The sequence below is a fragment of the Echeneis naucrates genome, chromosome 1 (assembly GCF_900963305.1).
Source record: "Echeneis naucrates chromosome 1, fEcheNa1.1, whole genome shotgun sequence".
In the NCBI taxonomy this organism is placed as follows: Eukaryota; Metazoa; Chordata; class Actinopteri; order Carangiformes; family Echeneidae; genus Echeneis; species Echeneis naucrates.
Genome location: NC_042511.1, coordinates 21,870,784 through 21,884,887, shown reverse-complemented (window position 1 = coordinate 21,884,887; position 14,104 = coordinate 21,870,784). Strand labels below are relative to the sequence as shown.

The 14,104-nt window shown below is 39.0% G+C and overlaps 1 protein-coding gene across 2 annotated transcripts in view; it reads left to right on the top strand.

Moving 5' to 3' along the window:
- The window catches only part of fat1a (FAT atypical cadherin 1a), a 68,555-nt gene that overhangs the window by 23,936 nt on the left and 30,515 nt on the right, over nt 1-14,104 (top strand). For both annotated transcript variants that reach the window (XM_029506285.1, XM_029506201.1), the window contains exons 4-7: nt 2,227-2,288; nt 6,776-7,105; nt 8,121-8,337; nt 10,048-10,187. In XM_029506285.1, the coding sequence (XP_029362145.1) occupies nt 2,227-2,288; nt 6,776-7,105; nt 8,121-8,337; nt 10,048-10,187 (749 nt within the window). The remainder of the gene's footprint in view (nt 1-2,226; nt 2,289-6,775; nt 7,106-8,120; nt 8,338-10,047; nt 10,188-14,104) is intronic.

Below are 14,104 nucleotides of genomic sequence, written 5' to 3'. Positions count from 1 at the left end.
TATGTTTGCGAAAAGAGACTTTCCCTGCAAGGCAGAAGTAAAATCAAATTTCTAGTCTCCAGAATGGGTTTGGGATGAAGGCCAGTCATTTTGTGATTTCATTGCTATTGCAAATGTTTTACTTCTTGCCATTAGAGTTCACTGTTTGCATCGAATGCTATGTGTTGTGAGAGGTGGCCAAGGTTTGATAAGGCAGCTGAATTACAGGGGATTTATAAATCCAGAAGCCAAGAATCCATGTGGTTAATGTTATCACCTGCTCTATAATGTACAGAGGGAAAAGTTCCCTAACATGGCACACAGGGGGAGCTTAAAAACATTATCATCCATCAGCTCCAGCCTTGCTAAAGCACATGAATAATTAGTCAGCACGGCCCGTTTTGATGTGACACAGCAGAACTATTAGCTTTGATCAGAATATTCTGCGGCCCGCTCACTTCGTGTAAACCCACGCTGATCCTAACTTTTTACCAGATGTCATGGAAAATAGCAGAGGAAATCCTGTAAGTCACATTCATTTACAAACTTTAACTTTTGTCAATGCTGAGAGCACTTTCTCCATAAAGTGAGGAGATGCATGTAAAAGTAGCGGGGAAAGAGGGATGTTTTTGTTTTTTTTACTTTGTTAATTTAGCGTTGTCATTCATGCTTTCACCCTTGGTGGGATCTAATTTATGTTGGTGTAAAATGAACATTTAATTTGTTGCCTGCCTGTGTGTTACTATATTAGGTAAGCAGAGCAAACACAGTTGTGCCCACAGGAAATGTTTGGTGCTTCTTTATTTTTTTTCTCACTGAATATCTAAAGACCTTTTTCTTTGCAGCTCACCGTGAAGATTAAATAAAGCCCAAGAGGAGATGATAAAAAGGGGGGGTGGGGCAGTCACAGCACTTCACTCATGTGTCTCAATTCCAGTGCAGAGGGAGGGCTATTTCAGGACCTGTAAGTTGTGGCCTGCTATTCTTGCTGCAAGCGTGTGTGTCATTGATGGGTTTGAGTTTCGGAAATCCTTTGCTTTATGCTAATCAGGAGCAGCGGCAAGCAGACAGCTCCGGTGCGGTTGAAGCTGGCATGTCTACACTCAGTGTCTCTCCAAAGTTGTAATTATGTTCCCCTTCCCTCAGTTCCTTCGCTTTTCTTCCCTTGTTTGCGAATTCAATTCAAAATGGAATTAGACAGTAACTCAAGCTTGTTTTTATTTTTTACTTTATCTATTTTTTTATTTATTTTTTAATTTTTTCAAAGGCTGGCCCAACAAAGTCCCCTCTATATGACCGATGTCACACGGCATCAGTCCTCCTCCTCTAAATGAATGATACAATTGAAAAAGAACCTTGAAATACTTCCAGCACCAGGATGGTGTATGAAGGGCTCAGGAGTCTGGACGACGTCTGACTGGCTGTTTACTCAGCTTGCGGAAGAACTAAAAGCAGGGTGTTAAGGCTATGCTGCTGTTTGGGCTCGATTTGCAGACCTTTGTGATATTTCACATATGTAAGGCTCTGTGGTGGTTTGTCTGGCAACTGAATTGACCAAAAGCAGGGAAGATCCACAGGGACAGCATTTCTCCAGATGGAGACTCTTCACTCATGAATGACTGATGAGATAACCAGCAGGGTTTGGTTTGTGTCACCCAACAGTGAACAGAATAATTTTTTTTTAATCACACTTTTTTTTTTTGAGTTTTTCAAAGCGTTTCTGTGGTGTGTTTTTTTTTTTTTTTTTTAATCAAGGAATAAGAAAACAACAAAAACTTGCAAATTGTCCAGCCTGTAGATTTCTGAAGCCGTATAATTTTTTTTCCAACAGGTTCCAATTTGTTTTATTCTACTACTTTCGACTACTGTTCTACTTCTTTTACTCTAGTGCTATTTCTTTTAATTTATTTGTCATACAAGATGCAAGATTCCTTTGTCATTCAGCACAGTCATGAAAGGTACAGGGCAGAACGAAATGTTGTAGCTCCACTTAAGAACACAGATAGAAACCAATAATACTTGTGTTGGTGTTTTTACTTTGTACCATTGCGGCAGCTGCCAGCCCCGGCGTCCTTATCTATAATATTACATATTCCCAGTGATAGATTATTTATATGAAATAAGAAATATAAAAATGTGCCATATTGATTGTTTCTTTAAATAATAAATTCCATAGTGACACTTTACATAAGTAATATGATGAATTAAATATTTGTGTCACTAATTGGATTATTGTTTCTTCAACAGGTCTGGTCACAACTACTTCAAGGAAACTGGACAGAGAGCAGCAAGATGAGCACATTCTTGAGGTGAGCCCTTTATTTTGGTAGATTTTCCGCTCAAATGATAATAAGAAACAGTTAAGGTCAACTTCTTAAAATTCAGCTTTTCAAAACAGACTTTCTGCTTTTCAGTTTAAGGATTTTTTTTCCCTCCAACTTTGACCAGCTTTTAACTCAGACTCCACATTTTGCAAACAAACAATCTTGTCTATGCAAGAAGCATCCTTTCTGAATAATTTCTGATTTCCTCGCGGTGTAGGAGGGAGATGTGGGTGGTGCCTGGGAGATCCCGGTGACTGTTCCTTTGTTCTTTCCCACTGTTCCGTCTCGTGGATGGAACAAGCTGGGACAGGAAACTGCTGTCAAACCAACAGGCCAAAGTCTAAACTTGTGGGTTTTAATTATGTTTGGCTCTGTTCTCTCCTGATGCTTCCCTCCCTCCCTCTCTCACTCACCACCGAACCCTGTGATAATAGGCATTTTAATTGTGTATCCGGTGCTGACAGGGAGCATATTGGATGCCTTTTAATTATTGTTAGAAGTTACACAATTCAGTGATCACTGGTTGAAGGCTAATGCTTGTGCATCTGATGCCAGAGCAGCGTTGTATTTCATAATCTGACTGCATGTTGCATTGCGCTAATTTTGTAAGGGGACTGAGAGTAAATGATAGGGAATGAGAAGACTGACTTGGTTGTTAATTTTTAGCTGACGAATTTTGAAATAAAATTATAAAGAAAAAAAAAATCTCCAATTGGATACTCCTTTTCCTCTTAAATAAGTGTTGGCTATCGGGGTGAGAAAAGGGTTCCCCTTCAAACCCAAGCTCCTCCAAATTGCTGCTTCGCACATGTGGTTGAAAGCTGTTGAATTTCTAGTTTGGAGTCGTTGTTTGATGCAAAGCCTTTGTCTTAAAAAAAAAAACAGAAGAAGAAAGCAAACTCTTGCCTGAGCTGAGTTCATGAATGCTGTTCATTTGTCTCATTTGACAAAACGCCTCCAGATCAACTTTTAATAACCACATTAAACACCCAGCTCAAACGCTCACACTTTAATGCTGCGCCAAATTCAACACTGCAGTTCTATTCATGCTAATATTCTAATTTTCCTTTGTAATGTTTATTAGTAAAGCTTACCATCAGATACTGTAATTTCAATGCAGAGAGAGATGCAGTTTTAGAGGAAGAATAACTGATGGAAAGTTCCTCTTTTACGTTATTCTTTTGAGAATATTTGTTGGCTGGATCATTTTAAAGCAAGTAACATTTGACCTAAATAGGTGGAGAGTCACTAAGTGAACACAGCCTGAGAGGAGATGCGTAACCATGGCTACTTCTGAAGTGTTTGTGCGCTGGCCACTGGTTATTGGGAATCCAGCAGGAAGCGATTTATTGGGCTGTACGTCCATAAAGCAGCACAGACCCTGAGCCCTGCAATTCCCACAACCCTCCCAGACACACACACCTCAGTGGATCTAAGAGTTAATTAAGGGTTAATCACGACTCAGGAGAATACATGTCTGCACCTTCACGTGTGAACTTGGTGCCGTCAGAGCAAATCGAAATGAAAAGTCTTGGCCAGTGTTGGAAGTTTTTGTACAAGCTTGTTGTACAATAAGAAATGAAACATGCGGGGCCATGTGGAACATGTGGAGCAATTAGGGTGGGGGCTGTGTCAGCATTGTTTGCACCAAATGCCAAGAGGAGGTGGGAGCGTAGGGGGCTTTAGCTTTTATGACGAGATAGATGGGGGTTGGTAGTCACCGTGTGTCTGTGGGTGAAAGAGAGAGAGAGAGAGAAAGAGCTAAAGGCAGAAAGGCAGTGGGGGAATTTGAGAAAAGGCAAAGCTGCTCTTGATGGTCTGTGTGGGCTCCAGCGGCAGGATAAGAGGACTGTGTCTCAGGAAGGAGGGGGGAGGTAGGGGGTGGGGTTAAATAGCAAAAGTGGGACATGCAAGGACATGCTGTGGATTTAGGCCTGGGACCTCAGGGAACACAGAACACACTGTAATGGAGAAGCAGAGGTGAACAGGCTGTTCACATCTGTTGTCTGGGGCTGATTGCAGCATGCAGTTGGCAATACACAAGAGTACACCCCGAACAGGTCATTAGTCTGTCCTATTTGCATATTAGATCATGCCCAGTCCACTTTCTTCTGATTAAACAGGAAAAGTGTAAAATGTAAAAAAAAGTAAAAACACAAAACACACAACAGTAAAAATTAGCATCAAGAGTTTCCAGATCCCATTGTTATTTATACAGCTTTGTTTATTTACAAAGCCAAAGAGAATGCACTAGTAAACTAAGATTTCCCTTCAGGCATTCAGAAGGGCAGCACAAACTTGAGTAATTAAAGTAAGTAAAGGTTTAAAAAAACAATAGCAGCATTTGAAACGCTCTTTAATACCTTTTACAGCAGGCGTACCATAAAATTAGCAAGTTACGCTCTATAGGTTGTGCCATTTTTATTTTACATATTAATTATTTTAGAAAATCATACACAGTTTATCCTGCTTTTGTTGTTGTTGTTGTTGTTTAGTTTTTTTTTTTTTCCTTCTTAACACTGAATGCATTTTAACCGCATTACTCACACATGGTCTGTCAAATAAAGCTAAAAGTTTTGCAGCAGCGAGTCCGAGTATAATGGGTTGTCATACTTTGTCAGTTTGCTGCGTCACAGCAGTGCTGTGCTGATGCAAAGAGACACATTCCCTCTGGTGTAGCCTCTCTGCCTTTTTGCAGTTTTCCTAATTATTAGACAAAGGTTTTTGATGAACGTGTTCCAAAGAGTGTCACATGGTGACGGACTGCCGCATACATGTGGGTACATACGTTCCCACACACACATAGAAGTTGGGATTAGTAACAGACATGGTTTTTATTTTATTTCTTTATGTCTCTTTATGCAAACAGAGCTATTTCAAAGGCCTTTAATAAGTGGCATCAGACAAAAAGCTCAGGTGATGATAGTGGAAGTTTTGATTACAAAGCTCAGGTTGGGCACCAACACATCCTCCCCGAGAGAGACCATCATGCTCAGGTTTCTTGTCATCCCGTGTAATTAATTCTGCTCGGCAGCTGCAGTCACTGAGAGAAAAACAAAAACACATTATTAATAGCTGAAACTATGCTACCAAATGGTTTATTCCTGGCCCTGGACTCCTGACTGTTTTAGTGAAGCACTAAGCAGATGGTTTTAAATGATTGTGACATTTGTCCTGTCCTTCTGGAGTAGTTTTTTCTGAAGTATTGCGCCGCTAGAAATGCTCACAACTCTGCTAGGGTTCAGACTCACAACTAGACAGCCCATCCTTTTGGGGGACTATATGAAAATTGTTTTTGTTTATCTCAGCTTGTGGCTCTTTGCTTTTGTTAGAACTACTTAGACAGAGTGCTCAAACATGGCTCACATTACAGTGTCAAAGGTCCACCAGTAACACTTGATGTCAAGACTTAAATTATGGCTTTATTAATGATGCAGTTGTGCGACATTTTCTTCATTTCATTCTTGCCAGTTTGAGCCACAGGAGCAGAGTTGGTGCAGCTGGTGCTAACAGTATGAAGAGGTACAGCTAATTAAAAATAATTAGCTGTTCATGTACCAGCCATACAACCTACTGTTATCATGATCACAGGCAAGAGCACTAAATGTTATTTCAGATGAAGAAAGTTTCAGTTGAAGATGTTTGTGCTGACTTGGAGAAATCCACTGTAGCCTTTAACTCTTCAGGGGCAACAGAGAGGCCAGTATTATCAGAAATGCCAAAAATTATTTCATGTTGAACTAAATCAGCAATAAAAGAAAGTCTGCAGTGCCTTTCTGCATAAATCTAGATAATTAAGTCCTTATTATTCCCCAAAAATAAGCGGCAGAAGAGGGTGGGACATTGACTTCCTGTTGCAAGGCTGAAAATACTTTAAAGACCCTGATATGATATTATTTTATTCAACAAAACAATCCTGCTTATAACCTCAGCTCATCCTGTCGAGGTTAGGTTTTTCTGTTGAACTACAATTAGTCTCTGGCAATACAACAGCGTCCCCTCTTCATCTTGGCTTTGATTAATTTTAGACTTCAGAATGATTAACACGTAACTGAATATCTTGATCTCTACAGATAGTTTTGTGTATAGTTCAGTGATGTTGCTGGCATTCTCCGATGTACAACTCTCTACAACTCTGCTATATTTATTGAGAGGATTCGGGTCTTCTCCCCAAATGTTTCTAAAGTGAAACTGTCATAAATCAAAATCAAATCAGATTTATTTATATCGCTCCAAATCATAACACAGTTACATCAAGGCACTTTACATATAGAGCAGGCCTAGACCAAACTCTTTATAAAATTATTTCAAGAGACCCGACAGATCCCAGCATGAGCAAGCACTTGGCGACAGTGGCAAGGAAAAACATCCTGGTCATGATAATGTGCGTTGAACTGATAGGCGATATTGAATGTGATAATGTGATAAATTGCTATACTTCTCTGTATGAGGTCTTACTTTTTTCTTTCCAGATCACCATCACTGACCACGGCGTTCCTGCTAAATCCACCACGGTCCGAGTCATTGTTCAGGTCCTTGATGAGAATGACAACAGGCCTTTGTTCCTGGAGAAGATTTATAAGATCCGACTCCCAGAGCGCGAGAGGCCAGAGAGAGAGAGAGCCTCGAAAAGAGATCCGGTGTATCGAGTCATCGCATCGGACCGCGATGAAGGGCCAAACGCTGAAATCTCCTACAGCATCGAAGAGGGGGATGAGCATGGCAAGTTCTTCATTGAACCCAAGACTGGTTTGGTATCTTCTAAGAAGTTCTCGTCGGCTGGAGAGTATGACATTCTTACAGTAAGTATCAAATCCCAGGCCTTGGTCCTATTCTGTGCAGTAAAATTTTACACCAGTTGTTTGTTTATTGTGCTCCCCCATTTCCACATTCTCGAGCCCCCTTTGTGTCTGAGTCCTTTTCTCAGTTCTTGTGTTTAAAAAGCAATAAAGGAAAAGCCTCAGTAAGAGAAACATGGAGCTAAATGGTTCCACACATGTCATTCTGGACCACAAACATGGATGCAAATCACTTACAAAAGCCTCTACTTTGAATTCTAGGAAAACGTTAAAACCCCAGACAGAGACATCAAATTAACACAAATATATTTCAAAAATGTATGTTGCTTTTGTGTTTGTGAGCTTTGGTGGTTATGAAGAGTCAAATGAGACGTGACATTTCACTTTGGTTCTTTTTGTCAATCTTGTCCCAGTGTTGACGGTTGTCATTGTTGAAAGAGGGTCTTCGAATTGTGCTGTGCTATATATTTGGAAATTCATTTTACCTGACAGTTCTCCACCTGTAAAGCAAAACAGCCATGTGTTTTAAGGTTAGTTATTTCAGAGGGCTGAGACCGCTAACTGGCTGTTAGAGATACACTTGGTGGTAATAGCTGAGTTGATTTTACCCACATTAATGTATTACGGCTGTGTTGTCTTGCAGCGAGAAGACACTGCTAACCACAGTTTAGAGTAATTCAGTTCCTGACAAAAGGTGGAACCACAGAAGAAGTCCACACAGAAGGTGTTTTGTTTTTCTGAATGTGAAGTTTTGTTGCCATGTGGACAGCTCGAAGGGCACAGAAATGTTTTTACGTCCGAAACACAACCCATTCTGTGGATTTGTGCCACAAATCAGTGGTTAAAAGTGAATACAGCTTATTGCATTATTTTTATTAAAATGTTTTATTACATCAGGCTTACATAAACTTTCCTGAATAATTACTTTTTAAGGAATCCTAGAGTTATACAGAAACAAAGTGCAATAAAAATGTTGACTGTAAGACTGCATAACTCAGTCTCTCCCTCTCTCTCCCAGATTAAAGCTGTTGACAATGGACGTCCTCAGAAATCCTCGACTTGCCGTTTGCACATTGAGTGGATTCCTAAACCAGAACTGCCAGCCGATGCAGCTCCCCTTCTTTTCGAGGAGTCCCCCTTCACATTTTCTGTAATGGAAAGTGACCATGTGGCACACATGGTGGGTGTTGTGGCCACCGAATCCTCTGATGTTCCTGTGTGGTTTGAAATCACAGGTAATGCCTCTTTCACATTTCTCTGTGTTTGTTTAACTGCATGCACACTGTAGGAAAACTCTCTCTCAGAAATGCTTCTTAGATAGAAAAACTCAAATTAACCATTGTAGAATTTGTTTATAAAATGGCAGACAATATAACAGTTTATGAAAAGAAGATGGACAGTTATTTATTGCATAATAAAACTTGTCTCTCAAGGCATGGTCTTTAAGAAATCTGACATCCTGTCATGTTTGCTACCAAAGTACAAGAGTTCATGTTTCATCATGACTTATTTTGGCCCATAAAAATTACAATAAAAGTGTGTAAGTTTGTGAAAACATCTGCCTCAGAGAAAGAAAGGCAAGTGTAAAGTAGAATGAGACACCTTCTAGACTTCTAGACTAAAGCTTAAACCAAATGTACCCCAGCTTTAATCTGTATTTTCAGAATACCCTTTGTGATGAGCTAACGTCTTAATTAACATTTTTCCCCATATATTTTTCACACCAAATAAAGTTTAAATTAAATCCACAGATGTTAAGCTCAACTATGAGGAGTCCTAAATAGTAATAGATTAGCATTCATTGCCAAATGCATATTACTTTATTATTCAGGTCATTTTAAATATTAATAGTGGCCAGACACCAACAAAAAATATAGCTTTTATCTATTGACACACTGAATAATCTGGGTTAATTATTTTAGGAGCTGGATTTGTAAAGGCCCATTGCAATGTTTTGTTTTTGTTTTTTGCTTTTTTACTCCGTTTACTGGTACAGATTTGCAACTTGAAAACTTTATCCTGCTTTCCTTGATATTCCTGGCTCTGTAGTTACTGCCGTCTGCAGATGTACAGCAGTGCAGATAAGAAAACTGTACCATGAATCATAAGGATAAAAATAACGTTATAATAATTGATTCCAGCCATAAGGAAAGATCTTAAAATTTTGTTGTTTTGAAGTGGTTCTTATTTTAGCCTCTCTTGAATGTGTGCTGTTTACTTATGCTAAGCACAATGCGCATGAGAAGACTACAACTGACTCCTTTCAGAAATGCTTGCCTCTTCTCCCATCCTCCGAACCTGTTCTCCCTCTAATCAATGTCTGACTGACACATCTCTTTTCTTCTCTTCTCTTTTCTCTTTCTGTGATCTTCCACTGCTTTCCTCTTTTCTCTGGAATGTTCTGTTTGGTTGGATTTTTGCAAGACGGCATAGAGGATACTGAGATGTTTTACATCCTTCAGATGGCTTGTGACCACAACTGTACAGCAGAAGGTAGCTGCTGGGATCTCCTAATAGGCTGTGTTGTATTAAGAGATCATCCTATATTGTCTGTTGGTGCTGCCTGTTGGCTGTGGTTTAATTGTGTTGTCATGCCACTGGATTGATGATGTGCCACGACATTCCCTGATATTTTTGTTTTCCTCTTATTTTATATCCACTCGTAAATGCTTTAGCCATAATACATATTTACAGCATATATTTTACACACAGTGTGGGTGTTTGAGTATATTGCTTAGTTTATGTTTCATACTTAACATCAACATTAATGTGTCTGTCCATTATTGTCTACAGCATCAGCACAACAGATTGATGTTCCTACGTCCATTTCAGGACACTCATTCAGTGTTTGTTCAGCATTGATGCGTGTAAGCAACTAAGTGAAGATTTTTTACTAATCTTTTGTCTTTCCTTGTTGTTTGTATGGGGAAAAAACTATTCCACAGGTGGTAATTATGACAGCCGCTTTGACGTGGGCAAGGCCAGTGGAACCTTGATTGTTGCGCGGCCCCTGGACGCTGAGCAGAAATCAAATTACAACCTGACGGTGGAAGCCACAGATGGGACACGAACTGTCAGCACTCAGGTAATTGAAACACTAATGAAACGGTTGGAAGCTGATGGGGCAGTTGTCATGGTGTGTATTTGTGTGTGTGTTTTTGTTTAGTTTTTTTTTTTTTTTTTAATGGGAGATATACAAAGAGGAAAGCGAAAGGCAATAAGTGAAGCAGTGGCTAAACTGTCTTGTTTGTTAGGATGTATTAATGTTGTGAAGTTATCATTATTGTCAACTAGCTGAGGAAAAGGATGCTGTTTAGGCCTGACTCTCATTACATCTGTACATGACCTGAAGGTGAAATTCTGCCTTTAAAAAAATAAATAAATAAATAAAAAAGGGCAGGATAAGTCATAGTGCGGCTTGTCCTCTGCTCCCTGTGCAGTGTGATTGAAATTTTTACAGGTAGAAAGTTTTTGAAAATTTAATGTACAGCAGCAGCTGTCTAGTTTAGTGGAAAGCAGGAGGCAACATTAGGAAAATCCGACTACAAGCACCTCTGAAGCTCACAACATTGCATTTCATTAGTTAAATTATGAAAATTTGTTAAAAAATGACAGATTGTGGTTTTACAAGGGTTGTGTGAAGGATTATTTTTGTCCCAGCTGCGTGACCTGCAGGAGTTATCAACAGTTACCTTGCAGGCGTACAGCAACGACAAGAGGACAGCCGATGGATTCAGTGGCTGTTTAGTTTTCATACTAAGCAAACCTAATCAAACGTTGGCTATAAAATGATAGATGCTGATCCTAATTTGCGAGACAGGCAATTAGCATATACCGACAAAGAAAGGACGGCAGGAAGGAAGACACAACTATGACAAGATAACAGGTGTTCCACCTCACCCCTACACACTTATGAGTTTAGTGCTGAGCTCCAGGAATCTTCCATTGACTCATTCCTGTGATGGTGGTGCCGTCTGGCCAGTTTTTTTTTTTTTCTTCCCTTTTTTGTGAAAGTTTGCATTCTTGATTCCCATCCATTCTTCCAATCTGCCGTGTCTCTGGCTGAAACTGCCGACTTGCAAACTTTCCCTTACTTCTCTCTGAGAGGAACATTGCATTTGTCTTTTGTGAGGAATGACCTTTAAATAACTACATTTCTTACACTCGTAGTAGGACTCCACAATCAAACTGAATATAACAAGAATCACAATATGCCCAGATAGTATTGTTTCTTTAATTTTTAGGCCAAGGTGAAATGTGTCCCAACGTCATTGTGCATTGTTATCACCATAGGTATTGCGCCACTGCAGGAATGTGTCAACCTCAGAGATTAATTCTTTGAGGTTGACACAGAAAATCACATTGTCTAAAATTTTCTATCACTGAAAATTAAATTCAAAAACAATCCAGCAATCCAAAACTGTGACTCAAATCACAATCTGCAAAAAATAATTGCAATATGATTTTCTCTAACACATGTAAAACCATGCTCACGAAGTCAGCAAACTGTAAAACCAACTGAACAGATACTTTGATGCAAAAAGAAATGAAAAAGGAATAAATACGGTGAATATTTTAGGAGCCACTTTGCAAAATTTAAAAAATTTGTTTTCCCAAAAACCTCAGAAACACTTACATATATATATATATATATATATATTTTATGTTATTGTACTAATTTAATCTGACTTCCATATGTCTTTCTCCCTGTCTGATACCAAAGCTGAACAGCCACGATAAAAGCTTTCAAGAATACTATTTGTCTTAAGTTTTTATTCAGGATGTCATGCCTTGTCTGTGAGGTTTTGAACAGTTTTACATGGTCGTTTGGGTCATACGGGATGGTGGCATTCAAAATGTTTTGGCCTTTGTCCTTAAAGAGGAGTGTCAGAACTGTAGCTGGAAAGGAATCTATTTGTTGTCACTCTGTATGAATAAAGCCTTTCATCATCTGGCTGCTGTGCTCCACTGAGCCTTGGATGAAGCGCCGCCTTCACTGGCATTTTGAAGCTCATCCGTGGAGTCCTTTAGTTTAGTGCAGAACCTCACAAACAGCCAGAGTACCCAGTTTCTCATCCATAATTTTCCCCTCCCGTCATAAAGCTCTTTCTGAAAAGTGCCAGCAAAAGTTTTAAAAGCCTCTTGGCAACATGGCATTTGAAGTCAAATTATAAAATTCAAAGGCTAATTGACAGTGGGACCATTACAGGCAGTGATTTCATTCATTGTTCAATAAAAAAAAAAAAAAATCACCAAATGGATTTCTGATTTTACTTTGATTTTAGTTTGTTTATTGTACTTTTTGCATGACTAACATTTCCAGACCTGGCCAGACTTTAAACTGTGTCACATGTAATGATGTCATAAGATATATTTGCAGACTCGTATTCACACATTTCTGTTTGAAGGCAAAGCATTGTGTAGTCTGCAGTGAAAACAGTGTTGTATTATAACCTTGTGGAGAGTGGACTCTTTTTTTTTTCCCCCCTCGATAACAGTTTTATATCAGATCTTATTTTGCTTTTACGGATTCAAAAAAAAAAAAAAAAAAATGTCATGACAACTGTAACCATAAAAATGCCTTAAGCCCAAAACCTGGAACATCCAGGAATAGGTCAAACACTCAATTGCACAAATCTTGCTGCCAGAAAGTTGAGTCTTTCTTTGTGGCTTCCGATTTTATTTTATTTTTTTTGCATATTTTTGTATGTAATGTAATGTAATTTGTGTAGTGACTGATGAAATCTCTTGCAGATGAGTGCTGGAGTGTAAGTTATTGTACACTCAGCTGACCACTGCAGGCCAGATGCTTTCTGTTGAGGGAATGGATTTACTGAATTTGTATGCTCCATAAAGCGCACTTAAAGATGTAGACCAGCTGTCTGAGATATGCTAAGAGCCCAGTAGGTGACTGAAAGAGACACCCAGTGTTAGCAGAGACTGTGGCAATCATATAAATCTGGTTGGTTAGCCATAAATACCTATGTGAAAATGAACAGTAATCATGATTGTAGATTCTTTTCCACTTAAAAACATATTCAGAAACCAGAAACCTTTTCTGGCCTCAGCGGTTTTCATGTTTTGAAGATCGTTTGTCAGCAAACTTTCAAACTTTTTCAGTCATTCCTCCCTTTGGACAAAGCGAAAGTTTAAAGGCCCCACCTGACCCCATCGCCGCAAAACAATCCTAATGCTAATAAGTCGCCAATATTTTACTTTTTTTGATTAAATGAAGTAACATAAAGTAACATGATGTTCTGTCACAAACTTTTGTTGTCCGTTTCACAAATTAATCAATTTTTTGCTGGTTCAATGCCACGTTATCCTGCTGCCTCTCTGTGTGAACGTTTGAGTCTTCATAAAGGAATAAAGCCTTTGTACTTGAACCATGTTTGATATTATCACACATCAAACTGCAACAACTACGTGAAAAGGAGACGAACCAATGGGAAGTCTGCTGTAGGTCTTGTGACAAATCTCTGAGAGAATCTCTCTGAGACAGCAGAAGAGGCTAACATTGACAAGGAAAAAAGTTAACAACCCCAAGTTGGCAAAAGTATTGGCCAATTACATTAAAGTTTTCAAAAACAGCATTGGGTGTAAAATGTCCACAGCTGATGTCACATGGCAACACACCACTGTGTTTTTAGTTTGACCAAACAATGTTAAGAAATACTGGTTATGTCATGGCACCATTCAACTTCTGTTAATTGAAGACCTGCTACATTGGACCTGCTACAAAAATGTGCTTTTTTGCAATTTTAATGTGCATACATTGCGTTTTATTTAAAAAACAAAAATACATTTTCATTTTTATCATTTTAATAATCAATTAATTGAACAAAATAATCAACAGATTAATTAATTATCAAAAAAAATCACCAGTGTAGCCCTAATCACCAGTAGCAGCAGTTGGTTGGCTAATGGATATATCTAGGTAAACTGTCACATGGCCTGAGGAGTGAGAATAGCTTGTAGGTTGCTTCATGGAAGCCGTCTGAA